The sequence below is a fragment of the Ursus americanus genome, chromosome 22, assembly GCF_024610735.1.
Source record: "Ursus americanus isolate L20-20 chromosome 22, mUrsAme1.1.p, whole genome shotgun sequence".
Taxonomy (NCBI): Eukaryota; Metazoa; Chordata; class Mammalia; order Carnivora; family Ursidae; genus Ursus; species Ursus americanus.
Window position 1 is genome coordinate 30,079,917 of NC_142148.1, and position 19,233 is coordinate 30,099,149.

General features: G+C 46.6%; 1 protein-coding gene across 3 annotated transcripts in view; it reads right to left on the reverse strand.

Moving 5' to 3' along the window:
- Window positions 1-19,233, reverse strand: part of SLC23A2 (solute carrier family 23 member 2) — a 130,824-nt gene that overhangs the window by 16,616 nt on the left and 94,975 nt on the right. For all 3 annotated transcript variants that reach the window (XM_045808658.2, XM_087853738.1, XM_087853739.1), the window contains 6 exons: window positions 15,626-15,714; window positions 14,527-14,597; window positions 13,398-13,579; window positions 4,673-4,793; window positions 4,021-4,177; window positions 795-942 (listed from right to left, as the gene is read on the reverse strand). In XM_045808658.2, the coding sequence (XP_045664614.1) occupies window positions 795-942; window positions 4,021-4,177; window positions 4,673-4,793; window positions 13,398-13,579; window positions 14,527-14,597; window positions 15,626-15,714 (768 nt within the window). The remainder of the gene's footprint in view (window positions 1-794; window positions 943-4,020; window positions 4,178-4,672; window positions 4,794-13,397; window positions 13,580-14,526; window positions 14,598-15,625; window positions 15,715-19,233) is intronic.

The window sequence follows — 19,233 nt, forward strand, 5'->3', positions numbered from 1 at the left end:
TTAATAGTTTCATCAGGAAGGAAATGCTTTGTAATTCTGTCAACATCAGAACTTTTTAAACAATCGATATATAAGTAACTCAATCATGTGCAACATCTGTTAGAGAAAGTTGTGACCAGGAGTGTGAACACTAACAGCACCAAAGCCAGACATGCTAAGACACCAGGCCCCTGGATCTCATCACACGCAATCCCTCTGGAAGGGCAGCAGCTGGCTGAGCAACGGGGGGGGGGGGGAGGGAGGAGGGGGGGCGCTGATCTGCGCTCTTCTCTGAGGCCTCCACAGCGTCCAATTCGCTCTCAGCATCCAGAAACTGAAGACCAGGTGTGTTGAGAAGATAAACCCCACAGCCCATAAGTCTCTAAATTCTGCAGACTTCACCTACTCCTGCTCTTGTCTCTCTATATGTGAGCTATGATTGTGAATAGATGACACAGCATGTACCCCTAAGAACAGTAAGGAAAAGAAGAAATCAAAGGGGACATCCATTCATGACCCTAAAGCAAGCAAAGAACAACGGCAGTGTCTCGCATCTGTTGTGGCGAGTTTAAGGTCTGGCACGGTCTCAGAGTGTCTTACGTGACTGTCAAGACGGAAGGAAGGGTGGGAATTGCCCTCCATACTACAGATGAGCAAAATGGGGGCAGTGACTTGTCCAAGGACAGACAACCAATAAAGAGCCCTGATGCCTGGCTGCTTCCGTGCTGAAAATCCTTTTCTTCTCCAAGATCAACCAAAGAGCCAAGTGATGGGGCACCGGGCCCAAGAAGGACTCCATTTTCTGAGGAACGTACCTGTTTATGGCATGGATGGGAGGCGGCGGGGCACAGGATAGCCTTGCGCAGGCGTAATAGTCCCCAATGGATTCAATAATGCTGGCGACGACTGCGCTGAGCATGCCGATGACGCCGGCCGCGGAGACGGTGGGCAGCCCCCACTGAACTGCGGAAGGAACACAGGCCAAAGTCATCAGGACATCGGAGGACTCTACACGACACACCCAGTTTCGAGGCTCAGGGAAAATCTTTATTTTTAAATGTCACGCATCAGTGCCCTAGATGCCTGGGGACAGTTCCTGAGTCAGATGAAGATGGCCACAATCAGGACTGATCTGTTCTCTGTCTCTATGAAAAAGAAAGTGGTTAGAAGAGGAGGATGCCTCTCTTCCTGCTTCAAAGCCACGCTCGGTGTCTACTAAATTACAATTTAACACAGGCTGCTGGGGTAGGAAATGCTGTTGGGATGGGATATGTGTATGAAGAAGATTTTTAACCCTGCTGTGCAGAGCATGGCACAAAACAATGGTGATCTTGCCCAGGGGGTGGCATTAAACAAAAAAGCAGTGAAAAGTCACCCACTAAACTTAAATCCCAGCAGTAAAGCACAGCACCAGATACAGACAGCCCTCTAATGTAAGATCGGCACGATTTCTTTCTTTCTTTTTTTTTTTTTTTTAAGTAAACCATGTTATGGAAAATTAAATAGTTTCCTTTAGGAAAGCAAAGAGAAGTTCCCAGGTCACTGTGTCTTGAATATCTGGATTGCCACATGAGCCACACAGGGGAACCCTGGTTTGGGAAGAGAAAGAGGACAGGAAGCAAGGTGTGCAGCTAAGCCTGGGATGTGTGCGAGGGCAGGACTGCTCCTGCCTGGGAGCAGATGGGGCGTGCTTGGTCAACACGGCATTCCCGGGTGGGTCTGGAGCAGATTTTTCCCACGCCGGTAATTTCTTTATCCAGCAACATTTTGTATTTTCTAAATAATCTTTTATGTAGTTACCTTGTTACTGACACAGCCTTGTGGTTTCATTTTAGTGTCTTGATTTGGGGGGGGGGATACTTATTTTGCCATTTATTGTTTCTTCAGAAATTGCATTTCTTAGTCTCTTTACTCTGTTTTCTTATTTTTTTCCCTTTTGCCAGCAGCCCTTAAGTTTGATTTTTAAAATCTTTATTCCATCTACTTCAACATTTTAAATTGTACTCTTAAATTTTTGATCCCTCTTCCTTCAGATCATTTCTATATACAGTTGACCCTTGAACAAGACAGGTTTGAACTGCAGTGGTCCACTTACTTGCAGGTTTTTTCCAATAAATGCAGTACAGTAGTGTAAATGTAGTTTCTCTTCCTTATGATTTTCTTAATAACATTTTCTTTTCTCTAGTTTATTTTTTTGTAAGGATACGGTACATAGAGCATGTAACATACAAACGTGTTAGTTGACTGCTGACGTTATTAGTAAGGCTTCCAGTCAACAATAGCCTCTCAGTAGTTAAGTTTTGGAGAAGAAAGTTATACGTGGATTTCCGACTGTGGGGGGGGGGGTGCACCAACCTCCCCAATACCCCCTACCTGTTCAAGAGTCAACTACATGCGTGCATGTGCACATGTGAGTGTGTGTGTGCGCGTGCGTGTGTATGCGTGTGTGTGTAAATCTTCTCGGCTTCCAGCCTTCTGTCTGAACTGTTATTTCATCTCTCCTTTTAACTAGAACGCTTAATTTATGTTGCTTCTTTAGAGCAGTTTCTCAACCTCAGGACTATTGATATTTTGGCCCCCAAATCTGTATTTTCACAATTTTTCTCACACTAAACACTAAAGACCACTGCTGTAGATAGTTGAAAACCTGTCTCCAGACTAAGCCAAATTGTCAGAGTGCACCCTCTTGCTCTCTGGGGGTGGCTTTCTGCCCCAGGAGCTGTGGCAACGGAGCAGCTCGCGGCAGTGAAGGGCTGTGGTGAAGGGGAGCCTCACAGCACAGGCTGCCATCCTGGGGCCTAGTGCTGGGTCCACTCGGCCATGCCCCCTCATGCACGGGCCGGGAGACCCCGGGGAAATCTCTTCGGTCTCTCAGCACATGCGCAGCCGCTCTTCCCCAACAGCCCACCCTGTGTTCCTCATTTGTGCTCCTCTTGGGACCAGCCTGTGTAGCAGAGAAGACCTCCCAGCATGTGCCGTGGGGCTTCTTCCTACCTGCCTCCCGCACCTCCTCCTGACCGCCTGGCCAACCAGTTTAATCTCATTTTATCTTGGATTATACATCTGTTTACAAATGTATTTATTCTCTTTTTGGGAAAAGCGATAGGTATACATAAATACATCGTTAGACCATATGATCTGATGAGAATGTTATTTTAGAAAGAATAAACTTTTTGAAGTATAGACATGTCAACGAATGAAGGAACAACTGCCAACATCACTGTCATTTAACATGCTCGGAACAGTTCTCTTTGACCCAACCTTAATATTCTTGGCTTTTCCTGCCTTTTCTCCTTATCATCATAAAACGTGAAGATGTGGCTGCTACGCAGGGGAATAACTCCGCAAACCCGACGAAGGTCAGCTTTCGGTTCTAATTAAAAGGTCCGAGTGACGGGAACAGAGTCTTTACAACAGAACAACCAAGCATTAACCACTGGATTCATGCAAGTCACTTCTGGGGCTGGGGTCTAGAAGTATTATGTGTGAATCCGGCCTCAGCTTGGGACTCCCCCCCCCCCCCACACCTTGCCAAGGGTTACCCAACACTTAAATTATAACTTAAGAGCCATCTTCCACCCATTGGTGAGTATCAGTTTACCTCTGACAGCTGTGACCAAATAAAAAACAAAGATCATAGCCACCCATTAAAAGATTACACAAATCTCATCATGCTTGAGCAGTCCGCTGGCTGATCTTGGGCCTCTCCGACTCAAGCGTGCTCTGTGTGGGCAGCTTCGGTACTATGCAGCTCTGTACTTGCCCTCTTCAACCCTGGCAAGAGACCCCTTGTCCAGGATTTCATCCCAGGGGAACCAAAAGAACTAGCTCATCTGGGAAGGGTGCTGGCGGGTCTCTGAGCATTAGGGACAGCCCTCTGGGGACAGGGCCTCCCCCTGTCCACTGCCAAATCCTCTGAACGGTAAGACCTTCATGGGACATTCTAGGACAAAGAAGGCTTTTCAAGCTGCAGAGCGTTCTCTCTAAGCGGGGCTCTCATGAGCTCCTGACCCCTCTCCCTCTGGCCGCCAGAATACTTACACGGGTATGGGACCTTAAACCACGGGGCTACCAGAAGCACACCCTGCCTGGCGTCCGTCCGAGCGTAGAAGCCGTACTTGGTGCTGTCGGGAGGGAAGACGTCGGTCACTGTGAAGATGAAGCAGAGCAGCCAGGACACAAGGATGGCCAGGATGATCTGAAATGGTCGAAGGGAAAAGCTCCGTGAGGCCAACGGAGGTGGTGTATGCTGGCAAACCACACACCTTCCTACAGTCTCGATGTCCTACCCCAGAACTTCCGCCATGGTCAGTACTTTCCAGAAGAAAACAAACTACAGATCTGCTGAGAGCCTATTCCTGAATGGAATCACATTTAGAGAGAGCAGTTTTATGGAGGTGAAGTTATTTTAACCCCTAGCCTGGCTAGAAAATAAGAATAATGGACAATGTGCTTGCCGAGGCCATGGGAACACAGATCTCCTTCTGTCTTAAGAACAGTGTCTTCCCTCACACTCCTGAAAGGATTTCAAATCAGAACCTTCTGCGGCTGGGAAACCTTAAGCCTATGACAATTTCGTGGTCATTAGTACCCTGATGTTACCACCCCGACCTAGTTCCAAGAAGACCTGCTTAAAACTTCCTTTCACATAAACAAAGGCAATACTGTCAAAAAAACAGAAGTGACTACTCACAGGGAACATTTTGAAAAGCTGTAACTTGTATGCAGTCCATCCTTTCTTGGATTTGTAAATTGGGAGAGGAAATTTAACATTTCTGGCATACTGAGAAAACAATAACACTAGGAAAATTGTCCTGATGAGAGAGAGAGAAAATAAACTAGGTTAAAGGCTGTCCATCTGTGTTTTAGAATAACACTCAAAACTTCAACAGCAAAACTGACCACATATTGTCAATTCACTTCTCTAGAAAGCTGCTAGTCCTCTGAACTGTTATTCGGGAAATCCTATCTTTTGGAAATGCCATTTTGGGAAAGATATTAGTTCTAAGTATATCTTGATACTAAATCAAACTGCCATATAAATGCTTCGGCTAAATTTTCCTTAACAGAGTAAGAAAACTTGAAGAATGCACATACTCAGGAGAGATGCTCACACTGTGTAAGGGGAAAAGAGAACCACACACAAGACAATGCACACTATAATCACCACCATGCATTAACTACAGAACAAGCACTGCCACACGGGCACGTACACGCAGGCACGCGTGCAAACAGGTAAGGAGGATGGGGTCCAAAATGCTCCCAGGGATTGACTACAGGGGCCAATATGTTTTGAGACTTTTCTACTTTTCTGTACTTTCTGATTGATGTATCAAGAGCATAAATTGCTTCAAAAAGCAAAAAGCTTCAACATTTAGGAAGGCTACATACAGAATTAAGTATTAATGCTAATTCCTGAGAGGTCTGTGTGTGTCAGACATCATGTGAAGGTCGTCCCGCCCATCATCCCAGCCTTCTGCAGCAGCAGCTTCTATGACCATCCACGTCCCAAACAGACAAAGCCAGCAGTCCAGGATCACGCAGCCCGAGTTTGCAGGGCGGGCGGGCCAGGGGGTCTAGCTCTAGCACCTGGGCTCTGAACTGCTTTGCCACACTGTCCTAAGAGCAGGGATGCTGGGGCTGGCTCAGAAGGCGCTCTACCTTGAGCCCCACACTACTGACCCAGCTGCACTGAGGATCACAGGCGGCAGCGACGTCAGGTGAGTCCCTGGTGGCAGGACCCGACACGTCCTTATCCTCCTGCTACCAAGCGTGGCAGGTGTGGGATGGCTTCCCACCGCTGACACAATGAAGGCCTACAACAATGTGTTTCATCACCCACAGGGACGCACTCTCACTTACAACCCGAGGGAGAGTTGGCACGAGAGTGGGTTCTCAGTCAAAGCCCAGCTTAATTGTTCCTGGGCACAGCTCCAATTGCGGAGATGGAATTATCAGCTCCGCTGACAGCCGGTCAAGTGCAGCTTCACCGTCACATTCCTAACGAGGCCCGTGGTCTATAGCCAGCTGGAGAACAGGCCATGCTGCTCCATCCTCTCCTCACCTACCCAAGTGCTTGGCTCACCTGGTGATGGGGGTCTCAGCTCAAACACAAAGTCATCGAACCAGTACCAGTTCGAGGTTGGAAATATACACGGTGCCCAAGCTATTCCAATTCCCTCGGGGTGGTGAAGTTTAACAAAAAAATGTTTTATGGTGGGACACCTGGGTGGTTCAGTCGGTTAAGCGGCTGCCTGTGGCTCAGGTCATGCTACCAGGGTCCTGGGATCGAGTCCCACATTGGGTTCCTTGCTTGGCAGGGAGCCTGCTTCTCCCTCTGCCCGCCATTGCCCCTGCCTGTGTGCGCTCTATCTCTCTGACAAATAATTAAAGTCTTTTTTAAAAAATGTTATGGTAATGATAGGTACTAAAACTGGTTTACTTTAAATTTAGATCAACATAAAATTTTCATGTTCCAAAAATGTGCTGATTTATTTCGAAGTGAACACTATGAGATCCCAAAAGGCCCCAAGTCTATTATCATCATTATTTCAGGCAACATGCACCTGTTATTGCCTGCACTGTGGTGTTCACTTTTTAAAGCATGTTTGTAAGGACAGGAGGGACACAGAGAGAATTCCAGGAAGGACACCCAGATCTCAGGCCAAATCTGGCAGAGCAAAGAGTGAGTGGACTAGGTGATGACACCCCATTTTCCTGCCACTCTAAAACCCATCCCCTTCTAATTTATATTTATCCTCAAACAGCCTGTGGGGCAGGTAGGGCAGGCAGTCCCATCACAGAGAGGCAGCAGCAGACGCTCGGAGGTGGGGGACGTGCCCGAGCTCACACATCTTGGCCGAGCAGAGAAGGAAAGGATGAGCCAGCCCCAGGTCCTCAGGCCAGGGTTCTGTCCAACCACTGGTTTGCTGACCTTTTACCTCACAAATATTATGCAAGCAATGCAGACTAAAATGTAGGAAAATTATAAAAGGCAGATAAGCAGAAAGAAAGACAAAATCCTGAAGGTCACTCATCATCCCAGCTGGGTAACAATCATTCCGGCCTATAGATTCTGAACAGCTTCCATTCCCTGGATACTTACAGGGCGTCACTGGGTCCAGGGCACCAGGGTTTGAGAGGGACATGGGAGTGCCTGACGTCACCCTTGCCCATGGAGCACAAACAGGTCACCATCTGACCCAAAATGGAATTATACTTCACAATGTACTTCCCAACTAGCTTGTAGCCCCTATTAATGCCACAACCTCAACAGATGGACACTGGCAAGAGCACCTTGGTGGCTACTTAGCATTCCATCTTTGGACCTACCACATCTTGATACACAATTTCCATATGGTGTGACATTGGGAGCAACATAAACAACCGTGATAGATTGCCCCTCCTTGGCACCAGTCTACACATCTCCCTACAGCAGGTTCCTAGGACTAGAATGAATCTGTCGAACAGTAAATGTCTTATTAAAAAGCTTTTCTTTTTTTTTTTCCTTATTAAAAAGCTTCTGATACAAACTGCCAAATACATAAAAGTTGGATGAATTTACAATCCCACCCACATACCAAAAATGTCCACTTGCTACTCACTGCAATACAGTCTTATACTTTAAAAAAAAAAAAAAAAGATTTATTTATTTGAGAGAGAGACACAAAGAGAGAATGAGCAGGGGGAGGGGCAGAGGGAGAGGGAGACAAGCAGGTTCCCCACTGAGCAGGGAGCCCAACGGGGCTGGATCCCAGGACCCTTAGATCATGACCTGAGCCCAAATCAAGAGTCAAAGGCTTAACCTACTGAACCACCCAGGGGCCCCATAAGGTCTTATACTTTTAAATCCCTACCAATTTTGTCAATTTAAAAAACTGTCATCATTTGTTTTAACATTCATTCCTTACATTACACATAAGAGTATGTATTTTAGCATTGGTCACGGCGGCAAATATTTTAAACAACAAGCACGGGAGTATCAACTGGGGAATGGTTTCATAAATTCCACACTATTTCATACTATAAAGCATTGTGCGATTTTGCAAAGAATGGAGTAGATTAAAACACACGGTCTTAGAGAAAAGAGCCCAACAAACTGTTGGTGAAAAGCAGATGATCCCGTGAAGTTGCATACGTTACCATGTTCGTATTTATGCGTACAGGGCAAATACAAACTTTTCACTAGTTAATCATGACATTTTGTTTTTTTTGAGGGGTTGCTGTGTGTGGGAGGAACTATTACTTTAGATTTCCCTGTTTAATTACTGTTAAACTTCAAATGACTAGAATTTTAATATATTTTGGGGGTAGAGATGAAAAAAGACTTCTCTTGAGTATGTGGTGATGGTACATGGGGGTTCATTATATCTTTGAATAGGTTTGAAAACTGCACAGAAGAAAAGTAATCAAGAAAAATGGTTCCCATCCGGGACCTATGCTTGGAGTTGGAAATATCACCCCATCTATCCTTCCCTGAGAATCTGCTTCTAACAGTGCCTCTCTACTGTCTGATCTACCACCACTACCCCCACTGTTAATAAAATCCCTGTGAAGGGGGCCTGGGTGGCTCCATCAGTTACGCAGCCAACTCCTGATTTTGGCTCAGGTCATGATTTCAGGGTCCTGGGATCAAGCCCTGTGTCAGGCTCCACGCTCAGCAGGGAGCCTGTTTCTCCCTCTCCCTCTGCTGCTCCTCCAGCTCGCTCTCTCTTTAAAATAAATAAATCTCAAAAAAAATTCCTGTGAATATGCAGGATTTTGATAACTGGGGAGGGTAATCCTTTTTACACACTAATTAGCTATTTATATGTCCTTCATTTGGTTAAATGGCCGCTCATATCATATCCTTCATTCATTATTCCACCAGGACTCTCTCCTTTAGTTAGTGAAACTATAAATTAAGGACATTAGCCTTTTTAATGGAATTTGTTGTAACTATAGCCTAGATTCATTTATAATTTAGTTTCAGTACATTTTGATAGGAGTTTTAAATGCATCAGTAGTAAAAATCTATCAATCTTTCTCTTTTCAGCATCTGCTTTAAGAAAGATCTTCCCCCTGGGTATCTGAGTGGCTCAGTCGGTTAAGCGTCTGTCTTCTGCTCAGGTCATGATCTCAGGGTCCTGGGACTGAGTCCTGCATTGGGCTCCTTGTTCAGCGGGGAGCCTGCATCTCCCTCTGCCCCACCCCTCACAAAAATAAACAAATAATCTTTAAGAAAGGGAAAAAAAAAAAAAGACCTTCCCCATTCCATGATTAAATATCTATGTAGGTTTTCTTCTGGCACATTTATTGTTTTACTTTCTATACTTAAGTCTTTAACTGAAATGTAATTTGATATAAACTAGGAATCTAAATTTTTTCCAAATAACTACCCAATTTTTCTCACATAATTCTTCTATGCCCCATTGATTTCCAATATGACTGCCATCATACACTAAGTATTAATTTTTTTCTTGGTTCTATTTCTATCCCTCCTATTCTGCTCTACCAATGTCTATCCTTCCCAGGACTACAGTATTGTTATTAAGTTCTGAAATGTCTCTTAATTCTTGTAAGAGCAAGTCACCATTCCCTTCTCTCTGACCTTTCTGGGAATGATCCATATTACTTTATTTTCTTATTCACTAATTAGCAAATCCAGAACAACCTTAAATGATACTGGTAATAATAAGCATGCTTATCTTGGTTTCTGATTGCAGCAGTCAGGCCTGATATTTAAGTCTTTCACCATTAAAGGATGAGGCACTTAAAAATCTTATTCATGAAAGAGTCTCCTATTCCCAAAATGCTAACAGTTGGGAGCAGAGATACAGACTGAATTTGATTGATTTAGTTGTCATCATGTTTTTTTATTAATTAAATCCACCATGGGCCTATAATGAATTTATTAATAAATTTTCTAGGGACGCCTAGGTGGCTTAGTCAGTTAAGCATCTGCCTTCGGCTTAGGTCATGATCCCAGGGTCCCGGGATCGAGTCCTGCATCGGGCTCCTTGCTCAGCGGGGAGCCTGCCCTCTGCCTGCCACTCTCCTTGCTTGTGCGCACTCTTTCTCTCTGATGAATAAATAAATAAAATCTTTAAAAATTTTTTTCTAATATTTAATCATCCTCGAGTTCCTAAAATGACATGCATAATGTGCTGGCTTTTTAATTATTATCTACAGCATCATCTTCCCAAACCATGTTTCAAAGAACAGTCTTCCAAAATATGTTACTAGATATGGCACTAAAAAAATAAATTGTGTGTGCAGAGCTGGACACTAAGGCCTTTTTCAGAAAAGAACCTTCTGCACACTTGTATTTTACAAGATCACAAGAAGGTTTCAAGTAGAGAAAGACGCTGAGCTGTAGCCTGCTACTACCTAAACATATCTGAACTGAGCTTGGCGCTGTGTACCAACTCTAGGGAGTAAAGAAAATGCTGGTCCAGGCTCTCCCTTTTGTATTAGCTCTGTCAGGATCTGCCATTTAGATACAATTGGCTGGGAAGTTTTCCTTGTTTCTCAAAGTGCCAGAACCACTTAACCAGTGCAGGAATTCTCTCTTCCTTGAAATATAATATACTCACCAGCTACTGGAGCCCAGAACTTTTTTTAGGGATAAAATCCTTTGACAGTATTCTTGCCTCTTCCTGTGGTCAGGGATGTACTCACAAGCCCTAGTCCTCCCCTCACTTATTACAAGGTGATTACTGAACACCTGCCCTGCGACAGGTGGTGAGCCAGGCGCTGGAGGTGCCATGGGGACCGGCGCTGAACCGAAACCTTGCCCTCACAGAGCTGGCATCCCAAGTATAAAAGAAGCTGGCTGGAAACTAAAAAACATGACAGCAAAAACAAAAAGCTTGACAGAAGGATGCAGAGATACAACTGAGGAATTTTCCCATGAACAGAGAAAAAAATAAAGAAATGGAAAGCAGAGGAAGGGTCTGGGAGGTCCAACGTTCTAGAAGTTCCAGACAAGCAGGAACGGAGGGGAGGAAGGCATCCATGAAATAACTCAAGATCGTTTCCTCCCCCCCGCAAAGTCTGAGATTCCAGAGTGAAAAGGCCCCAAGTGCCCAGTGCAAGATGTAAGTAGAACGAGGGACAGCAAGGGAGGTTTCAGACACAGACAATGAAAAGACCTATAAGCTTCCAAAATTCTAGCTTGTGTCCAAGTAGAGTTTCAAACAGCTGGGTGTGTGTTGTGGCCCTGAGAGCAAGATGGTGGGGGGGGGCTGGTTTGAGGGTGAGGGGGAGTCAAAGCTTGACACTTTCTCCCTTTGAAGTCTGAGGTGTCTCGTGTCACAGCACCTGGAGGGTGCAGGCCAGGGCTTAGGCTTAAAGTGTGGTGTCCAGAGGTCTGGGCTGCAGGATTCTGTGGAAGTCACCAGCATAATAGAGCCTTGCTGGGGCCGTGCACTAGAGGGGGTCCCCCAGGGAAAAAGCATGCAGTGGGGAGGCGGCCCAGGACTAGGTTCTGAGGAACCCCAACATTTAGTGGCCAGGGTGAAAAGGACTCCATTTTGGATTTTATGCTTTTCTGGAAACCATCCATTTTATTAATTTGCTGTTGTCATTGTTTCTAAATTTGGGGACAGGGAGCACAGCTAGAACTCGTCCTCCCTGGATCTAAGGTTTTATCCTCCATCTGTGCACTCACTCCCTTCTCTGCTCAATTAGCCTTGCCAGACCTGTGTCCACGTGTTGTTTTCCAAACAACCAACGCTGGGATTTTCTACTTCTGTCTCTTTCCTATTTTTGTATCTGTATTAATTTTTGGTCCCCTGCTGCCATTAGGCTCATTTTTATCCTGTTTTTCTAGTTTCTAGAGATAAACTCTTCATGTACTTTGCCTTTAAGATTGTGCGAGTTTTTTTTTTTTTAAGATTTTTAAATTTATTTATTTGACAGAGTGAGAGAGCGGTGGGGGGAGAGCAGAGGGGAGGGATGAGTAGACTTAACCAACCGCGCCACGCAGGCAGCCCAAGATTGAGTTTTTCGAGAACAGCTCTGACTGCTCTGTGGGAATGGTTGGTTCTCATCATCATCTTCTCAATTATCAGTAACTGTGAAGTTTCAACTTCCCCTCTGACTAGGACTGATTTTTAACAGCGCTTTCCAGCTTCTAAGCGGTCTGAGGGTTTTGTTCACCGCTTTGCTGTCAGTTTCTAATTTTACTGTATGATGGTAATTACACTTTCTCCTTCTTGGAACTTACTGCACTTCACTGAACAAACATTCTTCCATGCCCTTCTACACACCCATGCTGGTGTGGGCAATACTGACCAACCTTCAGTGAAATGAGAAAATTAAGAACAATCCTGGACATTTTCACATACCTTAATTTGTAAGGATAGAGGGATTAGAATTACGCAAGGACACAATTTACTTGTTCCAACACAGATAGGCAGGATTAAGTGTTACAGGGTAAATTCTGGTCAGACTATTTGGGTTCTGAAAACCATCCCAGCCACTTACTAGCTGTGAGAGCCTGGGCACCTAACTTCGCACCTTTGTGCCTCTGCTTCTTTTGCTGTTAAATGGGGGTAACACTGGTGCCCACCTTAAATTACAATGTGTATGAGTGTTTGGTAAAGCACTACGAATGCAGAGGCTCAAGCACGCTGTTTAACAATTACAGAGGAAGTCACAAAACAAAAACAACTGGAAATGCCCTTCTACTATCATTTACTTTGTCTTAGAAAGTTCACTGGTCGGCAAAATTCCAGGTTTTGCACCATGTCCCTATGACGAGATCAACTCTTACATGTGCTCTCCAGGCACACAAAAAGAATGTGGGTTCTATTTGTGGTATACAGAGTTCCATGGCTCTAATAATCAATCTTATAATATTACCAAAGTCCTGGAGGTCTTTACTGACGACACATGAAGGGGTAAGTGACATTTTTAATGGACTTGCAGTTCCACGCTGAAGGACCAGCAGTGACTGGCAGGACTCTGGTATAGGCAGGAGCCCAGGGAGTCATGTCTCCTTCGATGCCAACACCCCCACCTGCAGCATCTCTGTCTCCTGCCAACCTGGAAGGTTTTTTTGAGTCTAATCTTAAGGATTCAGCTTCTCGGTATTTCCACTCACGTGCAGGAGACTTGGCGTGACATGACCTCAAAAGTTAAAAACTACTGGCATCACCATCTTACACCCCCTTCCTAAAGCCTGAAACCTTACAACCTTCCCTCTACACATCACTGCCAAACAGGTCTTTGGAATACCTTGACTGCACGTCACTTCCCAACCTCTGAGTCTTAAACCCTTCAATAACTTCCTGGCAAGAAACAAATCAAGTTTAAACTATCAGACTATTCTTACTTTAAAAAACAAAAAAAACCCAGAAAACCTATCTCCTAAGGTCTGTGCGATGGGAAGGGGAGGTGCTGACAGTCTGTTCGAAGTGGTCTGGAGCACTCACAGCATGGCGATGCCCCAGTGCTTCCCCGCTCTCTCTCCTGCCGCCTGGAAGCCAGACAACCCGATGAGGGCCACCGTGGGCGTAATGGTCAGGGGCCCGATGTATTTCAGCAGAGCCCCCGGCAGGCCGAGGAGGCCGATGACCACTTCTATCAGGGAGGACATGATGATGGCGCCCTGGATCTGGAACGAGAGAGGGCACAGACAGGAGCGTGAGCTGCTTGTAGATCGTAGACTCCATAAACGTCACCTGCAATCACCCTGGACAGTTCGGCCAAGCAGCGGGTTATTACTTAACAGGCATGACGCAGCTGGAAAATTCCTGAGGTCTCAAAAGAAACCAGTGGGGTGAGTGGGGTCTAGCCAACCTACGAATGACCTGGTTGACATAGAAGCATTACAGAAACACGCACGGACTGACGTACGGCCACCCTGCCTCCCCAGATAAGTGAGAGATTCATCATTCGTGCTCAAGACACGGGACATTCAAAATCAGCCTCAGAAGAACACTCCAGCACAGATTCTAGAGTGAGTCCCTGAGGGACATTTAGAAGGTAGTATTACTGACACAAATTCTAAAGGAATGCTTCTGTTGTGAAGAACGGCTGTATCTGTGCCTGTTCTGAACTAATGGTGAAAGATCTTCCAGGTTTGGGAAGATCTGGGTAAACGGTCAGCCATTCTTCACGGCCGACGACGTCCGTGCCCTGCTCTGTTCAAGTGCACCACAGCAGACAAGTATCTTTAATTCTTCCCACACCCGGGCAAACGCAGGCGGGGATGAAGAGTTCTGCTGCCCCCAGGCCAGCCTCTGTCGCTGCTTGAGAGGGGGCTGCGCCCCCCAGGCCGGTGATGCCGGAGGGTAGAAGTCTGGTCTGTGGGTACACAGTGGGGGGGGGCGGGGGATGAAGGGCAAGAAACAACACTGTCTGGTTGCACAAAGCATTTCTGTATGCTTTGTTTTATGGTGATGGCATCTAAGTTTAGTTTCACAACAGAAATAAACATGTCAGAAGTTGAAAAGGAAAAGGAGGGCTTAGTGCAAGTAACTACAATTTCTCGGGCACAGCCAACAGTGAGGCGAGGAAGAAACACAGAGAAGCCAGAAGCGGACGACGCGCATCTTTTACCTCGCGTATCCGGGGGTACCAGATGTGCTCCGTGTGTAGCAGCTCTGTGGTTCCATTGGACACTGAAACATCTTGAACACAAAAACAAAGACAACATTTTTTTGGAGTGACACTGATGTTTCACAGGATATATTCATTTTACTCTTTAGTAAGGAGCAATTTCTTCCCTGTTTTAAGTATATTTGCATAAAGTACCCATAACTAAAATTCAAGTTACGACAGTATGGCTTACCATACTGAAAGGTGGATTCCCCAACACTAACGTTAACCAAACTGATTCACCGACTGAGAGCTCCCAGCGTGTCACAGGCTGACTGAATTGGGGATGCACGTTGCTAGTGCCGGCCTCCCACAAAGACCAACATTTGCAAGCAGCTGAGCTAACTGAAATGCCTTGAGAGCAAGGTTGCTGACTGAGGTTTTTAAAACTGAGAGAAAGCAGAGGGCCTTTTCCAGTTCCTAAGTCAAATCAGTGGTCACAAACTAACTCCTAGGAGCAGGGAAGGAAACAAAGGTTGGAAAACTTTGCTCCTAGAACCAAAAAGTGTAACAGTATTTTGAGAGTACAACAGGTCTATCTGATTTTCTCCAACCCCCTATCTGATTTTTTCCTGACCTTATCAGGTTATTTAAGGATCTCTGTAATCACTAATCGGGGTGGGGTGGGGAATGAAAGTCATTTGCAGAAAACCAAAGCAGCCAGATCCTTCAAAAGCAGAGATGGTTCAGAGAAGGGATGCTGATGCAGCAAAGAGAGTGATTACTGGTGGTTCATAAAATCCACTGAAAGAAAGAGGCAGAAAAATAGCACAAATGTTGTTCTAGTCCATTCCCATGTTTATCAATTTCATTAGCATAGAGAAATGAGGTCCTTTCTGGTCCTTACTTGCTCTGGGGTTAGGGATGAACGAGTGGGGAGAGAGAGAGAGACAGAAACACGATCCACAGACTGGAGTGTTCTAAGCAGTTTGTCGGTTTGTGTGTTCTGTGCCCGATTCCAAAAAAGATTTAAGGCTGCCGAGGGCAGCACGTCCAGGCCTCCCTTCTACCGCCTGCGCTAAGGGACCCCAATGACGTACGTGGAAATAACTGCAGTTACCTGTGGTGTTACATTTCCATTTATCTAAAGACAGGATGGCTCGAGCAGGGGCCAGAAATGCAAAAGCACTGGCCTGAAACAGGGGTAACCTAAAAGAAACGAGACCAAAACCATGATCACGGCATCAGGAACTACCGAGGTAGTTCACGATTTGACAGCTTAACAGTCTTTTCCATAGACACACAGCACATGAGTAAATGCAGGCGCGCGCGGAGAAAGAGCCCCAGTGCACACAGATCTCCTCGGCCCGCGGCCAGGGCCGCCGGCTTCTCCGTCCTCCCCTCCTGCTGCTCTCCCCGCACACAGCCCCGGCATGCGCCCAGGGGGAGCCCTGTGGTCAGCGCCAGCACCCCAACACCGGGCCCTGCCCACACCACCTCTCCCCTCGGGGCTCGGGGATGTCGGGCGTCTCACTTTCCTCCTGAGCTTGTGAGCTCCTTCTTAAACACTGGTGCGCCCTCCAATAACCACCCGCCTCGTCCGCCCCTTCACATCCTTATCAGCCACCACAGAGAAAAGAAAATCTATCTCCCCGTCATTCCATTTGGTAAATCGAAAAGCCGCCCTAAATCCTCGAGGATACGTGTCATGATCATGTCAGTGATCTAGAGCTATTGAGGGGAGGGAAACTGTAAGTTACAAATCAACAGTAGACAGAATATTCTGCTCAATCATAAAAAACTCAGGGAGTGTTCTAAACCCTATTTTCAAAGAACCCAGAAAGCATGTGGACTCTGTTAAAGCTCCTGCCTACAATCCTCAAACACCACCGTTCAATTACATTTCAGATACTTCATGTTGACTTTTTGAACACCTGAGCTACTCAAATTCAAAAGATTTTGCCTTTTTTTTTCTTGAATGTGTACAGCATACGAAGGTAGCTTTACAGGCTAACATAAGAACTTGACTGCTATTTTTAACATACGTTATTTTCAAGGTAAAATATAAAAATGACTCCTTCTGTTGGCAGGGCTGGGAACTCCCAGATGTCCAGATCCTTCTGAAATACTCCCCAGCGGCCTTGTATCAGCGTCCTGGCCAACAGACGGGCACCAGGCACATACCCCTCTGCGCTCTGACAGCACATCCTGCCCCAACTGGAACAGGAAGTGGGCTGAGAGAGGTGGCTCTGGCTGAAGGGTAAGTAGTCACGTTACAAGCCCAGAGCTGGCACACACCTCTCTGAGCCAGACAGGGTCTCAAGACTCTCTAGTTCTCCTGGCTGTTTGAATCATGCAATGAGATCAACTGAGAGTAGGCAGGATGCTGGCTCTAGGGTGTAGAGGCGGGCTGCACAGTACAGACCAGATACGATGTTGGCGGTCACTCACACAGGCACGCCCTCCACCAACCGTCCATCTATAATTACCTGTCGGAGGGGCCCAGAGCTCAGTACTATCAAAAGTGGGAGTGAAAGTCACCTGAAGTGGGAATGTGTATTAAAGGAAAACACTGTTTGATTTGATAACTTTACAGAAATGCCCTGAAAGGGCAAAGGGAGGACAGCATCTAATCAGGAAAGGATGCCGTCTCAAATGGCCCAAATAACATCTGCTTTACTATCGTTTCAGATTTCAAGCAACACATCCCAAGGCCAGGTAATGTGGATTGCATTTAGAGACCTCGTCCTGGGAATACTGCAATCAACACTGCACTCTTGACTCACTGGACGGGAAGGTGAAGACTGGCTCTGGGTTCCACTCCCAGTGACGTGAACTATTCTTGACCTCGTCTGGACCTGACCATCACCTGGGCACCTTTCAGGGCAAACATTTTATGGCTTAACCATGACCAAAGTCGTGAGAACACAGCTGCAAAGAAGCTCCCTCATTTCAAGCAACCGGGACCCTGCATTCCTTTGAAAGTGGGTGGTAATAGGAAATCCCCACATGTGCTGCCCCAGACTCCCAGGATGCTCTGGGAAGGGCCGGCTCACATGTTCACGGTTGAGCCACACATGCACTGCCCGCCCCGCGCAGTACCAGCAGGAGGATGGTGGCCCCTGTATAGTAAGCAGCAGCAGTGTCCCAGCAGTTAAGGGTGGTCTCCACAACTGGCAGCGTAAATCAGCAGCTTGACGGAAATATTCTTAGGGAAAGCTGTGACAAGAGCATATTATTTCACCAAACAAGAACTTCCCTAAATACAAAGCCAATTTTCCAAGAAAAAGATGGGGGGACGATAAAGCACTAGATATTCTCAGCTGCTACAGGGGCTTTTTGAAGCCCTTCCTCAGCAGACAGCTGACCGAGCCCAGGGCTCATCTTTCTGCACTTCGGTCACACGCCTGTCACCACCTCGGGTGTCTGGGCTCCCCACGTAGGCAGGACTGCCTGCTGTTTTACTTTGTTCTGACGCCTGGAAGAGAAACGAATCAAACCGTGCCTTTCTTTACACCAGGGGCTGGCAAACTAGCCCATGAACCAAATCTGACAAACGACTCCTCCTTGGGAGGAAGGGTTTACCGGGACACCGCCACTCACATTTATTTGCCCGCTGTCTGCAACTGCTTTGGGGCTGCAGTGGTGGAGTCTAATAATCACAACAGAGACCACAGAGCCCAAAATGTTTACTGTTTGTCCCTTTACAGAAAAAGTTTGCCGCCCCAGTGTATAGGGAAAGTATTATCTGAAACATGGGAAGAGGTGGTGGGTTTTTGCAGACGAGTTTTTAAGGTTAATGGTGTCACTAGATGTTAGGAGAAAAAAATCTGAGCAGACAGGCACCTTTGTTGTGACACATTCCCATGTTGGGCTCTAGCCTTACTTAGGATGGAGGAAAACCTAACCTCAGCCTTACTTTCTTTAAAACTCTGCAGAGGCATCCCACTGCCTTCTCTGAACCCAGGAGACCAGAGCCCCCGGGCCCCAGGCTCTTCCTCACCTGCCCCTTCACAGACGTACACTCCAGCTTCTTGCCTCTGAGCCTTTGCTCTTCTCAGTCATCAACTCACTTTCAGCGCCCAATTTTTATTCCTCATTCAAGGCACAGAGAAAATACCACCTCCTCCAGGAAATATTCCAGGATCTCCTTCTTCGGATTCAAAGCATGTTCCCCTACAACTCAGGACTTTCTGCCCATGATTTCTGCAAGTTACCCTACACGTTGCCAGGAAGCTGCTTCATGATCCCTGGGGCGCTGCATCTCACCCAGGCCTGGTTCATCAGAGTCTCGGATGAGGCCTCCAGTCTGCATTCTGAACAAACATTTCTGGGTGAAGCTGAGGCACTTGGCACCACAAAGACAGACGACCCCTGTAACGACCCCTGTACCAGTGAAGCAATTTACCGTTTTACCCCTGGACTGCCAAGGAGTTTCTGCCATGTGAAGGACACAGCTAGCCATGGCCACACACGAAGCCGGGGACGTCTGTAGGAACAGTCACCAACCTAAACTAAAGGGCCAGAAGCACTTCACACATGGGATGGGCTACAAAGAGTCCAGGCAGAGGGAAGAACAGGCACAAACGCGAGCCACGCAGCAGCCCCAGGAATCCTCCAAGAACCGCAGGCACCTGACTATGGGTGGGGGCCAATGGAAGGCCAAGGCGGACCAAGGGCAAACGGCCCACCCTGTGCCAGCACGCAAGAGCAATCTTGCTCAGAAAG